At 33.7% G+C, this 15186-nt stretch overlaps 1 protein-coding gene across 1 annotated transcript; it reads right to left on the bottom strand.

Annotated features, from left to right (window-relative positions):
- Window positions 1-869: 869 nt before the first annotated feature.
- On the bottom strand, window positions 870-14730 carry LOC149903588 (tRNA endonuclease ANKZF1-like). The gene is made up of 13 exons (XM_090108383.1): window positions 14436-14730; window positions 13397-13606; window positions 12549-12712; window positions 12214-12306; window positions 11391-11576; window positions 10815-11037; window positions 10308-10437; window positions 10004-10089; window positions 9028-9242; window positions 8465-8622; window positions 2056-2197; window positions 1477-1629; window positions 870-1040 (listed from the first exon to the last, which is right to left on the bottom strand). The coding sequence occupies exons 1-13, from the start codon at window positions 14557-14559 to the stop codon at window positions 900-902; spliced, it is 2025 nt and encodes a 674-aa protein (XP_089964509.1). The 5' UTR covers window positions 14560-14730; the 3' UTR covers window positions 870-899.
- Between the last annotated feature and the right edge of the window lie 456 nt (window positions 14731-15186).

Raw genomic sequence — 15186 nt, forward strand, 5'->3', positions numbered from 1 at the left:
TTCCTGGCTTTTCGAATTTTCCTGGCGTATAGAAATTTCCCTGCCTTATAGAAATTTTGCCGGCTTATAGAAATTTTCCCGACGCATAGAAATTTTCCTGACGTATAGAAATTTTCCTGGCTTATATAATTTTTCCTGATGTATAGAAATTTTCCTGGCTTATAAAAATTTCCTGACGTATAGAATTTTCCGGACTTATGGAAAATTTCCTGGCGTATTGAATTTTTTCTGGCTTATACAAATTTTCCATATCTATATAATTTTGGGGCAGAGAAATTTTCCTCGCGCATAGAAATTTTCCTTATTTATAGAAAATTTCCTGACATAGAAATTTTCCGGACTTATGGAAAATGTCCTGTCTAAAATTTTCCTTTCTCATGGAAAATTTCCTGGCGTATAGAATTTTTTCTGGCTTATAAACATTTTTCTGGCGTATACAAATTTTCCGGACTTATGGAAATTTTACTTATCTATATAATTTTGCGGCAGAGAAATTTTCCTCACGTATAGAAATTTTCCTGGCGTATAGGATATATTTTCCTGACGTATAGAAATTTTCCTGGCTTATAGAATTTTACCTGACGTATAGAAATTTTCCTGGCGTATAGGCATTTTCCTGACGTATAGACATTTTCCTGTCTTAATTTTTAATTTACGATTAAAAGTGCTTCTAGAAGTAGTCTAATTGAACAAATAAATGTTTGAGTGTGAGGAGATTAAATTATTGCATCATCACAATAATTTCAAACAGATTTTTTTATTCATAAAAATAAATGTATTTAACTACATTACCTGTGAGCATTTACGTACTTTTAAAATAATTTCATAGAAAAGGATGATTATGTAATTTGAAATAATAAAAAAACACATCTTTTAAAAAAACTTTATTTACAATACATTCAAGCGCTTTTATGCAATGGTCTGACGTTCCTGTGGTTTTGCAGACATCTAATGGTACAAAATTTGAAGGAATCATATTCAAATGGAGTCTTTGGGAGATTCGCACCGCATAGAAAACATTTAGGTACTTCTGCTTTTAACTGAAAACAAAACAAAAACATATTAAAATATATAACCACTGTGCCCCGCGGTTTTACCCGCAGTGTTGCGCTCCTGTTAGTCATAGCGTGATGATAATTACCTTCCTCGATAAATGGGCTATCTAACACCGAAATATTTTTTTCAAATCGGACCAGTTGCTGAGATTAGCGCGTTCAAACAAACAAACTAGCTTTATAATATTAAATAAAGTAATATGTATAAGTATAAAAAAAGTACCTAACACTTAGTACCTATTTACAATTGAAGTAAAAGTTTAAATGTGTTTCGTTTTACATGAACAATATTTTATGAGTATCGAAGAAAAAATCAGGTAATATTTTTTAATAACTTTAAGTTTACTATTAAAACTGCAATTATTACTAACAAGGCCACACATTGCTCTAAAATAAAGATTACATATATTCCACAACCTACCTTCTGGGAATCAGTCATTTGCAAGAATTGGTTAGTTTTATTCTTCTCTATTTGCTTCTCTTTCTCTCTCTGCCGTTTCGCGCGTTTCTGCTGCGCTTTCTTCTCTTTCTCTATCTCTAGCAATTCTGGTGTGATTGGTCCCGGGATTTGCGACTGTAAAGAGATATTTAAATTACCATATCTTTAATATAATTTCATACTGTATTAAGCATTTTAGATTATCATATTATAATTACTAATTTACGATAGGATTTAGTAATTGACCGGTAGGATTTTCAGGAGAGTAAAATTTCAAGGTCGAGTCATGGCAATACTATCACGTCATGGAGTCAGGCGACGATTTTTGTATAGCTTTGGAACTTGCCAAAGAAGTTTCACTTCTGACACATGGTCTCGGCAACTCTTTATCCTGTGTGGAGTGTCACTAAAACTAGGTATTACAACGACTACATGCAATTCTATAAAAATAAAATAAATCTAAAATGGTGATCTATATTTTCAAACAATTCAATTACTTTCATTTAATTTAAAAACTAAATTTTTCTTCATAGTAAATATCCTTAACCATTCAACACCAACCTTATTATAATTATATTTATCAGGGAACTGCGCCTGGAACATTCTAAAGGCAATCCTAGTGTCATGGTGCGGTGACGCCGCGTATGGAGTTTGTAATTGGTGATTACGGATACAGGGATCGCTGCCAGCTGTTAGGAGTGCACTGAAATTTTATAATAATATTAATATAAATAAATTTTATTCGCTCAGCATGATCGCATATAATATAAACTATGTATACAGGGTGACTGGTAATTCGACGTGATCCTTCAAAGGGGTTATACTAGAGCTCATTTGCAACAAATTAAGTCCAGCAAACCAGGGGTCAAAAATGGATTGTTATTGAGCTATGACCCTTTTCTTTTTGAGGTGATGCAAGTTTTGGGCAAGTTTTTTTTTTAAACTGATCGCTTATTCTTCGGCTTTCAAAAAAATATCAATTGAATGTTAACAGTGTAGTAGTTAGTATTTTCCTACATTACCGCACTTTTAATTTTATCCAACTCCACTTGTGCACTACACTTGACACTGTATCTCATATGATGGAGTCCATGAAACAATCTATCCTCAACATGGAGGAGACGTTCAACAAAAGGATGGCCGAGTTTCAGAAGGACCTTCAGAATGCATCATCTTCGCCAACTGCAGGTCCACATTCTCAGTTACGAACAGAGTTTGCTGCTTTTCGATCCTTGGTGTTGGCCCAACTGCACTCATTGCAAGCGCAAGTCGACCTTCTTATGAAAATTTCGGATGAACAAGAAATGAGAAGCAGGCGTAAGTTTCTTTTACTGCATGGTGTCGCTGAGGATAAGAACGAGAAACCGTCATCTATTGTTGAATTGCTTTCAAACCACCTTGGAATTCCTGACTTAGCTGATGATGTTATTAGCCGCTGCCATAGAATAGGCCTATTGAAGGAAGACAAGCCCAGACCCATACTAATTAAGTTCTGTGACATTCACACTAAAAACAATGTATGGGCCTCAAAGGCCAAACTCAAGGGCTCCGGTATAACACTTTCGGAATTTTTGACGAAAAGGCGTCACGAGATCTTCATGGCAGCTAGAAAGCGTCATGGTATATCCAGATGCTGGACCAGGGGCGGCCAGATTGTAGTGATAGCTCCTGATGGTTCCCGCCACCGCGTGGAATGCATGGATGATGTGGTTGCCATCCCAGTTCAGGATAACCAGGCCCCTCAGCACTCCTCAGAATCGACGCTGGATCACAAGGTTTCTAAGGTAGCTCGGCCAAGAAGACTACAGACCTCCAAAATTAAGTAAATCTTATTCACTTCTGCTAAATTTTTTGCTCACTTTTTTTTCCTTTCTATTTTGTATGTTTCTTTATATATATAATCCTTTTGGAATGGTTGATACGCATAGTTTAAGCTATTTAAAACTAATTATGATTGTATATTTTACACTTTTACACATTTCCTTTACTGTTTTATTTGTATTATTGTATCTGTATTAACTATCGCTAAAAGTCTTAAACCGTAACATTAATTATTAAACGTTTTTATTATTATTCCGAATTTGTAATAACTGTGCTATTAAATTAGTTCTTATTCGCGGCGATCGTATCAGACTAGCGACAGTGTAACTACTAACTCGTAAATCGTAAACAATATACATACTTGTAGTTATAGTTACATACCCATTATACTCGATAGCTTAGAAACTATTCAAGTAATCAATTGTCAAGTACAGCCAAGTGTCAACAATGTTGTCTTATACAAAACGGATTATGTTTTTTTCTTGTTTTATTATATGTATTTTATTCGTATAACATATTTTATTGTTCTTCGTTTTTAAACTTTTTTTATTATATTTGCGCGCCGAAGGTACGGGATACATATATTATATATATATACATTTTTTTTTAACGAAACATTTGTTCTCTTTTTTTTACGAAACTCATTCATCAATTTTGTTAAATAAGAAACTTGTATTTAAATTATTGTATTTATATATTATTATTTGTACATCATTGTTTAAATATTTGTTTATTTTTTTTTTTAATTTATTAATTATCTATTTATAAGTTTATTACAGTATTTATATATTTTTTTTTTTATTATTAATCCTTGTGTTAATTAACTCATTTTATGTCTTTCAACGCCAATAATGCTTTTGATGGTTCAAATTGTTCCTCGTCTTCGTCTGATAGCGATTCCTTTCACAGCACTTCCTCTCCTCCACTAGATTTTACGCTTTCCCATCTTTTCCAAAATTCTTTGAAATCTTTCAACGTATTGCATATTAATGCGCAAAGCATTCCGGCACATTATCCTGATATGCTTGCTTCTTTTGTTTCTGATAATATCCATGCCATCCTAATATCCGAATCCTGGCTCAAGCCATCCCTTCCATCCTCAAATTACTCCCTTCCCGGTTTCAATCTAATCCGTAATGACCGCATTAGTAGGACTGGGGGAGGAGTCGCGATATATCTTCGCTCACATATACCTTATTCCCTTATCAGCGCATCTGCTCAACCCCCTCCCTCTGATGCGGCCGAGTATCTCCTTCTCGAAATTCTCCTTTCTAACACTAAAATACTACTTGGAGTATTTTATAGCCCCTCCCTTACCGTTAACTTTTTTCCTTCATTTCATCTTCTCCTTGATAAATTTGTTCCTCTTTACCAACATATAATTTTTATGGGTGATTTTAATACTTGTTTACTAAGGGATGATTCCCGTAGTAAAAAACTTCTCTCTCTGCTTGATTCCTATAACCTGCATACCTTACCTTTAAATCCTACTCATTTCTATCCCAATTCCGCTCCATCCCTCTTAGACCTTATGATTGTTTCTAATCCTCAATCAGTCGCAAGCCATGGTCAGTGCCCAGCTGATGCGTTTTCGTACCACGATCTCATCCATCTATCCTATGCCCTACGTCCTCCAAAACCTAAACCTACCTACATCCTGCGGCGTAATTTTGGTGGGATCGATTTAGAGAGTCTCTGCTCTGACGCTACCAGTACTAACTGGGACATGGTATTCGAAACTAGTAGTGTAAATGATAAAATTAATCTATTCAACAATTTGCTTATACAGATTTTCGATAAACATGCACCTCTTAGACGTATTAAAGTTAAGCACCTTCCGGCGCCCTGGCTTACTCCAGAATTAAAAATTCTAATGAATAAAAAAAATCGTGCTAAAGCCAAACTCAAATCTGCTAAAACCGATTTTGCGCGGGAGAAGTATAAAAATATCCGGAATCGTTGCAATACATTGTGTAGAGATGCACAAAGACGCCATATCCATAGCTCCGTCGAGAACGGCGACACGGGTAAAATATGGAAATTTTTAAAAACATTAGGAGTTGGTAAATGCGCCTCAAATGAATTTCCCACCAATATTGATATTGACTCATTAAATAAACATTTTGCATCATCATCTTCTATTTGTCCAAATCAAAAAAGGTCTACCCTTAAAAATCTTTCATCAACCCCAATTCCTACTTATCCACCGTTCTTTTTTAATCGATTTACTGCTAGTGACGTTAAAAAGAATATTTTGTCCATTTCGTCCAATGCCATCGGTTGTGACTTGGTTAGTCGTAATATGATTGTCCCTATCCTAGATATAATTGCCCCCGTCATAACCCATATTTTTAACGTCTCCATTGCCTCCAGTAAATTTCCTGATGTCTGGAAAGACGCTAAAATTATTCCTCTTCCCAAAAAAACTAATCCTAGTATTTATTCAGATTTTCGCCCTATCTCCATTCTGCCTTTCCTTTCCAAAGTCCTCGAACGCCTCATTCATCAACAGTTTTGTTCCTTCCTTTACACCAATAATATCCTCAGTCCCATGCAATCCGGTTTCCGTCCAGGTCATAGTACGACTACCGCACTCGTTAAAGTCACGGATGATATACGGAACGGAATGGACAAGAAGCAGTTGACTGTTCTTACTCTCCTAGATTTCAGTAACGCCTTCAACACCGTCGATTTTGACATACTACTACAACTGCTTCATTCTCTTAACGTATCTCCTACAGTAGTTGATTGGTTTCAAAGTTACTTGCATGGACGCCGGCAACATATTTTACTGGAGGAGAAGAAATCTTCCTGGTGTGCCGTTACTTCCGGTGTCCCGCAAGGTGGCGTTTTGTCCCCTCTCCTTTTTTCTGTATTCATTAATTCTATAACAAAAAATTTGTCTTCTCTCTATCACATGTATGCCGACGATCTCCAGATATATACCCAGTCATCCCTTGAGAATTTACCTGATGCTATCAAGACTACTAATACCGATTTGCAAAAAATTTCGGATTGGAGCCATAGTTTTGGTCTAAATATCAATCCTGCTAAAAGTCAGGTAATAATTATTGGTAGCTCTTATTTTATATCGCGCATTGACTGGGAATACCTCCCTAAAGTATATATTGGCGGCACAATAATTGAATATAGAGATAACGTTAAGAACCTGGGGATACTTCTTGACTCAAATTTGTCTTGGTCATATCACCTGAAAGAAACTAGCCGAAAACTTTACGCTGCTTTTAGTTCTTTGCGTCGTTTACGTTATTTCTTACCGATTTCCACCAAAATTATGCTAGCTAAGTCCCTTCTTCTCCCACTCCTTGATTATGCTGACGCTTGTACCACTGATCTAAATGAAGACCAATTAGATACACTTGAGCGTCTCCAAAATTTCTGTGTACGTTTTGTTTACGGTCTTCGTAAATACGACCACGTTTCCCAATTTCGAAAAAAACTCAAGTGGCTTCCTATAAGACTTCGCCGGAATGCAAATACGTTGAAGCTTCTTTTTTCTATCCTTTTCGATCCCAAATATCCTTCCTATTTAAAATCCCAGTTCAAATTCCTTGATTCTGATAGTTACTCCCTTCGCTCTGTTGATAACCTAATCCTTAGTTTTCCTTCCCACCAAACTAGTTACTTCGGAAATTCCTTTGCTGTTACCGCTGTCAGACTTTGGAATTCTTTGCCATTAGCTGTAAGACGAGCTTCCTCTCTTAAGTCCTTTAAAAATCTTTTACACCAGCATTTTTTAAATATAGCATTTCCTGGATATTAACTGTAACTATTTACTTTATTTATTTATATTTATATACTTTATTTATTTATTATATATTTTATTTAATATTGTATTTATTTATATTATAGTTAAGTACTTTATTGTATTCTAATATGATTAATACAGGTTTCTCTATAACATAATAATAATATGTAATATATTATATTACTTCCTATTTTATTTTTAACTCATAATAATATATACATTTTTTTTTCTTTTCTCTTTCACTTTTTCAGCCACCCGCGTTCCATTAATTATATGTATTATATATCTATCCTCTACCTTAGGTGGCCTGGAAGAAATCGCTTTTAAGCGATAAGGTCACCTTTTGTACTTCGCATCCAAACAGATATATATTATACTGTACATTATAATATTAAATGGTGTGGTACAATAAATGATTAAATAAATAAATAAATAAATAGTTTTTTCATAATTAATTGTTTATGGTAAAAAGGCAGAAAATTTTCATATCAAAATCCGTCATAGCTCAATAACCATCCATTCCTTTGAAGAATCACGTCGAATTACCAGTCACCCTGTATAGGAAAGCCTATACAGGGTGACTGGTAATTCGACGTTTAAAGAAACCTAGAGAGAAAATGTAAGTGCTTTAAATGGGCAAATGGGCAAATACTTTGGGCATCTTGCAAATTTAAAGGTGCTTTTCCAGTAATAATATTTTGTGAGGATGTGATGTGAATGATGAAAACTAGCTGATGCGACGTTGCCGCTCCGTGCACAATTTTAAATGCTTTTTAACGCAAGATGAAATACTTCGATCTTGCATCGTCAATTGACAACGTATTGCGTTCGTATTACTAACATATTATAAGGTCTAAGGCTATATTATGGATCACAAAATTGAAAGATCTAATTTTATAATATTCATTCATTACACAAACACATATCGGTGTTTTTAACTATCCACCTGTGTAGTATCTGTGCGAAATACAAAATTTAAAAGCAAGTTTTTTATTAATTTCTTAACCAATTTTAATGAAAATTGATTCTGCAGTTATTACGTGAAGAAGTACCAAACATACAAACTTTCGCATTTACGATATTATTAGTAGGAAGAAAGAGAACGATACATTTTAATTACAAGTTGAATAACTATGTACCATGTGTCTGTTCATGTTAAAAAATATATAATACTAGCTGCTCCGCGCGGTTTCACCCCCGTGGCTCCACCCCTGTTGGTCGTAGCGTGATGATATATAGCCTATAACCTTCCTCGATAAATGAGCTATCTAACACCCAAAGAATTTTTCAAATCGGACCAGTAGTTCCCGAGATTAGCGCGTTCAAACAAACAAACAGACAAACTCTTCAGCTTTATAATATTAGTATATAGATACTCACGTGACCATTTCCGGTTTGGCAGCAATAGCCGCTTTATGTAGCGCAGTGTTACCATCGCTCGGGTCTTGAATATTGCACGCCTCCTCCAAATCCCCCTCCCACGCTTCTAGAATCGTCTCTAGGGAACTTTGTTCATTGCCAGATATCACTTTCCACATCTGTAACAATAATTTTGGTAATTTATAATATTATGTTATAGGGCAACACCTTTGAATAAATGTTACCACTTTTGTAAGAAATATTGTCTTGAAAAGTTCAAGTTTCGAAAGAGATATTATATTTATAAGCACTTTAAAACAGTGTATAGTAAATACTTTTGAGGAGGAATATTATGCTTATAATATTATGATTTATTTCTAACCAGGATTTTATTAAAATTTTAATAAAATACATGCTATCCAATTACAACAATCTTAACTTTAAACTGTTTAAATCTTTTAGTCTTTTTAAAATCAACAAAAAAATCCAGTCGACAAATGTTATTGTTGAAAAATGTGCTTTATTATCAATGCCATAGAGGCTAAATTTAAATTTTATCTAATAATATAACTAAATCTACACACCTTTTTAACATTAGCCGGTATCTTCTGCACCACCACCGGCTTCTTCACCGGCTTCTCTTCTTTCTTCTTCTTTTTCTTCTTAACTCTCTTCTCTTGTACATTCTCTTGTTCGCTGCAAGAACTATGGGCGCTTACTGAATGATCGTTTAGCAGGTCCTTCCTTGAGTTTGTTATAACTCCTTTTGAACTCTGTTCGGAAAGAGTTTTTATCCAGCCTGTGAAAATAAAATTTAAATATTTATTTATTTATTCTTTATTGCTCTTAAAAATTACATATTGAGACTTAATCTAGGATACATTGTAACAAACGGCGGCCTTATCGCTAAATAGCGATAACCCGCATAGTTCCCGTTCCCGTGAGATTTTCAGGATAAAACTTATCATATATTGTGTTAATTCAAGTTACCCTCTAAGTGTGTGCTAAATTTCATTGTAATCGGTTCAGTTAGCGCTAAATATGTTAGAATTTTATTTTGCAAAAAACTTAAAATAACTTTGGGTTTGTAAAGTATACGTTATGTTGTTATTTTTTTAGATTTGTATGTATATGATGTTAATTATTTGTTTCAGCTTGCTGTGAATAAGTGAAAGTGAATCTACGGACAATCAGCGACATATTACGCTCTGTGGCTGTCCTGATTATACTTCTCAGATATGATGACATAACTCAATACTACATTATTATGGAACAGTAAAGTTTAGCAGTGACAAATGTATAATTAAACAAAAAATCTATCGATCAAGATTTTTTCAAAACAATTTACATAGTATTTTCTAGTGTTAGATTTTACGCGAGTATTATACATTTAGAAACTAAAGATTTTTAACGGATTTTAAACGCGATTTATTCATTATATTATTTTCCCGACGTTTCGAACACTTTACAGCGAGCGTGGTCACGGGCAGACTAATATATAATGAATAAATCGCGTTTAAAATCCGTTAAAAGTCTTTAATTTCTAAACAATTTACATACCTACAGGAGTTTCAGAGTCTATAAAGCATGGACCCTCATCTTCACTCGACAGCATTTGAGTTGGCAATTCACGTGGAGTACGTTCCCTTTAAAAAAATACATTTCTAACCTACAAATGCTCTTATTAATAACTGAAGAATTATTTTCATGATAAAAATTAAACTATTTTTTGTTTTTGTTTTGTCTATTGACTGTATTATGTTACCAATACAATAATCATAGAATTAAAATATAAAGACTATCAACTATTATTAATTGAAAATTGTACATTATTTTAGTATTTAAGACGACACTAATATATTACCTTGACTTTGCTCTATCGATTGGTTTTCCAGGGCTCTTCTGTGTTTTCTTTTTTTCAGCATTAGGATCCGCCGCTTTGCCGTCTTTCACAGTCGACGCGATCAGAGCTTTTTGGAATAATTCCATTGTCTCTGAAAATATATTTTTTTCATCACATAAAATGTAGACAAAATGGAACTTTATTGGATATTTACTGACTCAAATACTTTTGTAAAACAACTTTTTAAATTATAATGATGTATAATAAGAGTAGCAAACTCTGGCACGTACAAACGTCTGATCGGTGTACTAAAATTACTATTTAGCACTAAAGTTCACACTTAAATCTTCATTATTGTAAAATATAAAGTAAAAAAAGATTGATGATTCATTTTGTGTACGAGGTTTAAAAAAACCGATCTCTAAAAATTCAAGAATCAATTGGTGTACCATCAAAATGTAGCATCGCATGACTCAGTAATTTAATTAACTTAATATAAAACAAAAATCTAGATCCAATAACACTTACCATACACCTCAATACTAGCCAAAGTATCATGCACCCGTTTCACTTCCTTATAAGTAGGTTTCCTTGTCGGGAACGGTAAGGCTCTAACTCTAAAGTCATCTCTATTGAGCGGAGAGTTCTTGCCAAATAACGCCGCTTGATTGGTCGAGCCGACCGCGCGGTATAGCACTAGTGAACAGCCAATCAGGTCTTCCGACCAAGCGGATATTATTTCTTGTACATGCTGAAAGAAATTTGTATTTTGTATTAAGTTTGTTAACTACTGCATAGTGATTGTATGTATTTATACATAACGTAATCATAATAACTATTGCCACATTGGAAACAAAGTTCACGTATCCGTATCAATTTATTTATTTTTCACAACTGAAAGTTGTTCAAATAATTTTTGGTTATAGTCATATACCAAAATTTATTCACATCAATCAATATCAACACAAACTTTTTATTTTTTGTTCAATTTCAATAACATATTATTATATAATACATTCAACATACAAAAAACATCTGAAATCTCCATCACTGTCCCTATCAACTCATCACTTGTAAGTTTCCATGAATAGAAATCCCCCTCACCTCCAAGAAAGCCGCTTGGTTGTATCGTCTCAAGCTGGCGCCAGCAGATCGCGGCATGTTCCCGTGCTGGTCCCGCGCGCTCTGCGCCTGGCCCTGCCCGCGGCGAGTCACGTACGAGTGGTGCGTTTTGTGCACTACCGGTACTGCCCCGGAAAATATGGCACCGGCGAAATGACCCCCGGATACCTGTGTGTGTAATTTTGATGATATTAATCATCATTCATTATTTGCACAAACATAGTGATAAATATAAGAAAAAATGTATGCGTGTACTAGAGTACACACGTAAGAAGTGAAACTTCTTTATGACCTTAAAAATGTCACGAGTATGGCGTAACGCAAAAATGTGTTACGCTAAATTTTTGTCCAACCCCGATAAAGAAGTTTCACTTCAAAAAAATGTGTGCGTGTACTAGTGTACACACGTAAGAAGTGATACTTCTTTATGCCCTTATTTTTCACAAAATAATTTACTATATGCAACTTTACAGAAATACGTCAAATCACGCGATAAGAAAAAGATGGCGCGTAACGGAAAAATGTCACGCGTAACGAAAAAATGTTACACTAATTTTTTTTCCAACCCAGATAAAGAAGTGTCACTTCAATAATCAACACTCAATAAACAACTCACATACAACATTTATCAAGCAAAACTCTGCCTGTATAAGGCAGAGTTTTCTAATTACCGGTTCAATGGACTTTGAACACTACTGCAAAGAAATAAGGTGCTAATTTCAACTGTTTTACAAGTTAAACAAGGTATTTTTAAAACCGCGTGTGTATTTCAATACAGTCAAAATGTTTATCTTTTATTCCTTACCATTAATACTGCCCACCGTTGATAGCCTGGTATGGTTAGACGTTGACAGCGCTCCACCCATGCGATGCCTTCGCCATCGGAAGATAATTCTTCCTGAAATCATTATATTTAATTACTATTTAGTCCAATATTGTTCAAAATTGTATATTTTAGTATGAAATAATTGTGGTTTTCTTATTCTTATTGAATTTTTGTATAATAAGGGGTTAGAAAAATTTGATACTAAAATGTGCCTGCTATGCATGCAAGATAATAAAATTATAAAAAATATTGATAGGAGCAAATGGTTGTTATTTAAAAAATCACTAAGAATATAAAACTTCTAATTTACTAACCTTTTTATGGTGCAATATACATCTATATATACAGAAGACTTGTCCAGTTTTATTAGTGAAGAACGCCTTGCAATGTCTAGTCGCTGCTGCGAATAGATCACTTGCTGGTTTGGAGTTTGTGCTCTCTGTCTCCGAGTCACTGCCTGATACACTTGAATTATCATCTGAAAATAAAGAATTTATTGTGTTTGGTGTTTTAATATAAGTACATTTGGAAATTTGGTATGATTTTGTAAAGCTTATTAGTTTGTCATAAACGTGAAATAGAAATAAATGCATTTGCAGTTACTTATAGGTATTGATTGCCTAAATTGATAGTTTTAATCACGTACATTATATTATATCTCTTCTCTATATATAAAAATGAATCCATATTTCCCTTGGTCACGGCATCACGCGTGAACAGGTGGACGGATTTTGAAAATTCTTTTTTTATAATATTCCTTGAAGTACGAGGATGGAGAGAAAACGTAAACATGTACCATGGGCGAAGCCGGGGCGCACCGCTATTATTGTATAAATTAATCATGTATCATCAATCCACATTATAAATTGGCCTGGAAGAGATCGCTACCTAGAGATAAGGCCACCGTTTGTACACATTATTCTCCTATTATCTGTACTTTATGTGTCTCTATTTCTTTTGTGTGTGCAATAAATAATAAAATAAATTATAGAAGTGCATTAAAGATGAATTTCAGGGAAAGATGTAAAAATAAAACAGGCAATGAACTGAAAACACCCATGTGATATGTGGATTCATGTCCGTTTTATAATATTTTAAGTCCCATTTCATTAACATACTGTTGCATTTGCTTCTAATCCCTATTTCAATTAATCAAACTTACCTTGTCTAGAATTAAATTGTCCCAGACTGAGCGCAGACTTCCCAAACAGCTTCCTCTTCAAGTTATGTGTATGCCAGTGATGTTTATAATGTGCAGTCTGTTGCGCCCGAGTCTCGAAAGGACCCACTCCGCAGCATGAGCAACAGTTACCATCACTTGCTCCATTCAATGTAAGTGCGTTTAGACGCTTGATAACACTTTGTTCGTCGACTGGAATAATTTGGGTTAAGGTAAATTAAATACAATTTATTATGTTAAGGCAAATTTATAAATAAAAAAATGTGTGCGTGTACTAGTGTACACACGTAAGAAATGAAACGAAATTTACTATATTATGCAACTTTACAGAAATACGTCGAATCACGCGTGGTAGGGATAAGAAAAAGATGGCGCGTAACGGAAAAATGACACGCACGCGTATCGAAAAAATGTTACACTAAATTTTTTTCCAACCCCGATAAAGAAGTTTCACTCCAAAAATCTATATGATGATACTTTTTGTTTATTTTATCTCTGTTCTATTATAAGGTATACCTAAAATTCACATTTATTATGATAACATTTAAATACTCTCAATAGAGAATTGTATAAAATAAATGCCTCAAATAAATATTGAGCAAGTATTGGAAATTTTATAAACAAAGTTTAAAAAACAACAATTTTTAGATACAGTAAGAAAGAAACTTTTTATGTACACTAGCGGTCCACCCTGGCTTCGCTCGTGGTACCTACATGTTTAAACTATACTATCTCTCAAGTTGGATCGAACTGCACATGGTGTGCATATTTAATTATAATCGGTTAAGTGGTTTAGGAGTCCATTGAGGACAAACATTGTGATACGAGATTTATATATATTAAGAGATATTAAGTAGACTTATAAAGTAGGAAAAAGAATTTATGCTACAGCTTTATGCAATCACAAGATTCTTTACATGGATTTCATAACATTTCACTCATACTGGTAATAGACATTATTACACCACACTAGGTGGACCATTGAAATCCATATGTTTAGAAAATATTTCATACTACTTACCAATTTGATGTGATTCTGTTATCATACATGCTGCAACTTTTATTCCTCTCAGGAGTTTTTCAAAATCATCTAAATCGAACACCCTGACCGTTTTAGGCTTGACAATATCCGTTTTTGAAGTCATTTTTATATGGTTCAAAGTTAATTTACATCGTAAAATTTGTATTATATTATGGCGTAAGTTTCACCTGCAGAAAAAATTATGTTATTTACTTTATACAATTTTATATATTATTCAATTTACACTTTGAAAATATTATGCATTTTTATGTAATAAAATTCAAGAATTAAAACGAAAACTTAACCTGTTTTACAGTCTGACATTGACATAATATGACATAAACAGCTGACAGCTGTCATTTGAGTTTTGACACAAACTCAGTGTTTTTTTTTTTTTTTTTCTTCGTTATGGCAAGAAGATAACCATTTGCCAGTGTCAAGTTAACTCAGTGTTAAGACGCGTTTTCACTATAGACCTTCATACGACATGCAACAATTGGTGGCAAATATATATTTGTAAACAACTCAATGATATTTGATCACATTATTTAATAATGACATTGTATTTCTTAATGAGTTTTATTCTAAAATATGGGATATTTAATCTTTTACAAACTGATAAATTCATTCTCTTCTTGGTTATTGGGATATGATATTAAATAAATGAATGAATGTAAATATTTCCCGCCTTTCACAACGAGTTGACATCCGTGACAGATTTGGTTTTTCTTTTTACTTTTATTTATAACAG

The sequence above is a fragment of the Colias eurytheme genome, chromosome 13 (genome assembly GCF_061535395.1).
Source record: "Colias eurytheme isolate Ceu_HAF_F1 chromosome 13, ilColEury1 Martin Lab GWU primary, whole genome shotgun sequence".
Classification (NCBI taxonomy): domain Eukaryota; kingdom Metazoa; phylum Arthropoda; class Insecta; order Lepidoptera; family Pieridae; genus Colias; species Colias eurytheme.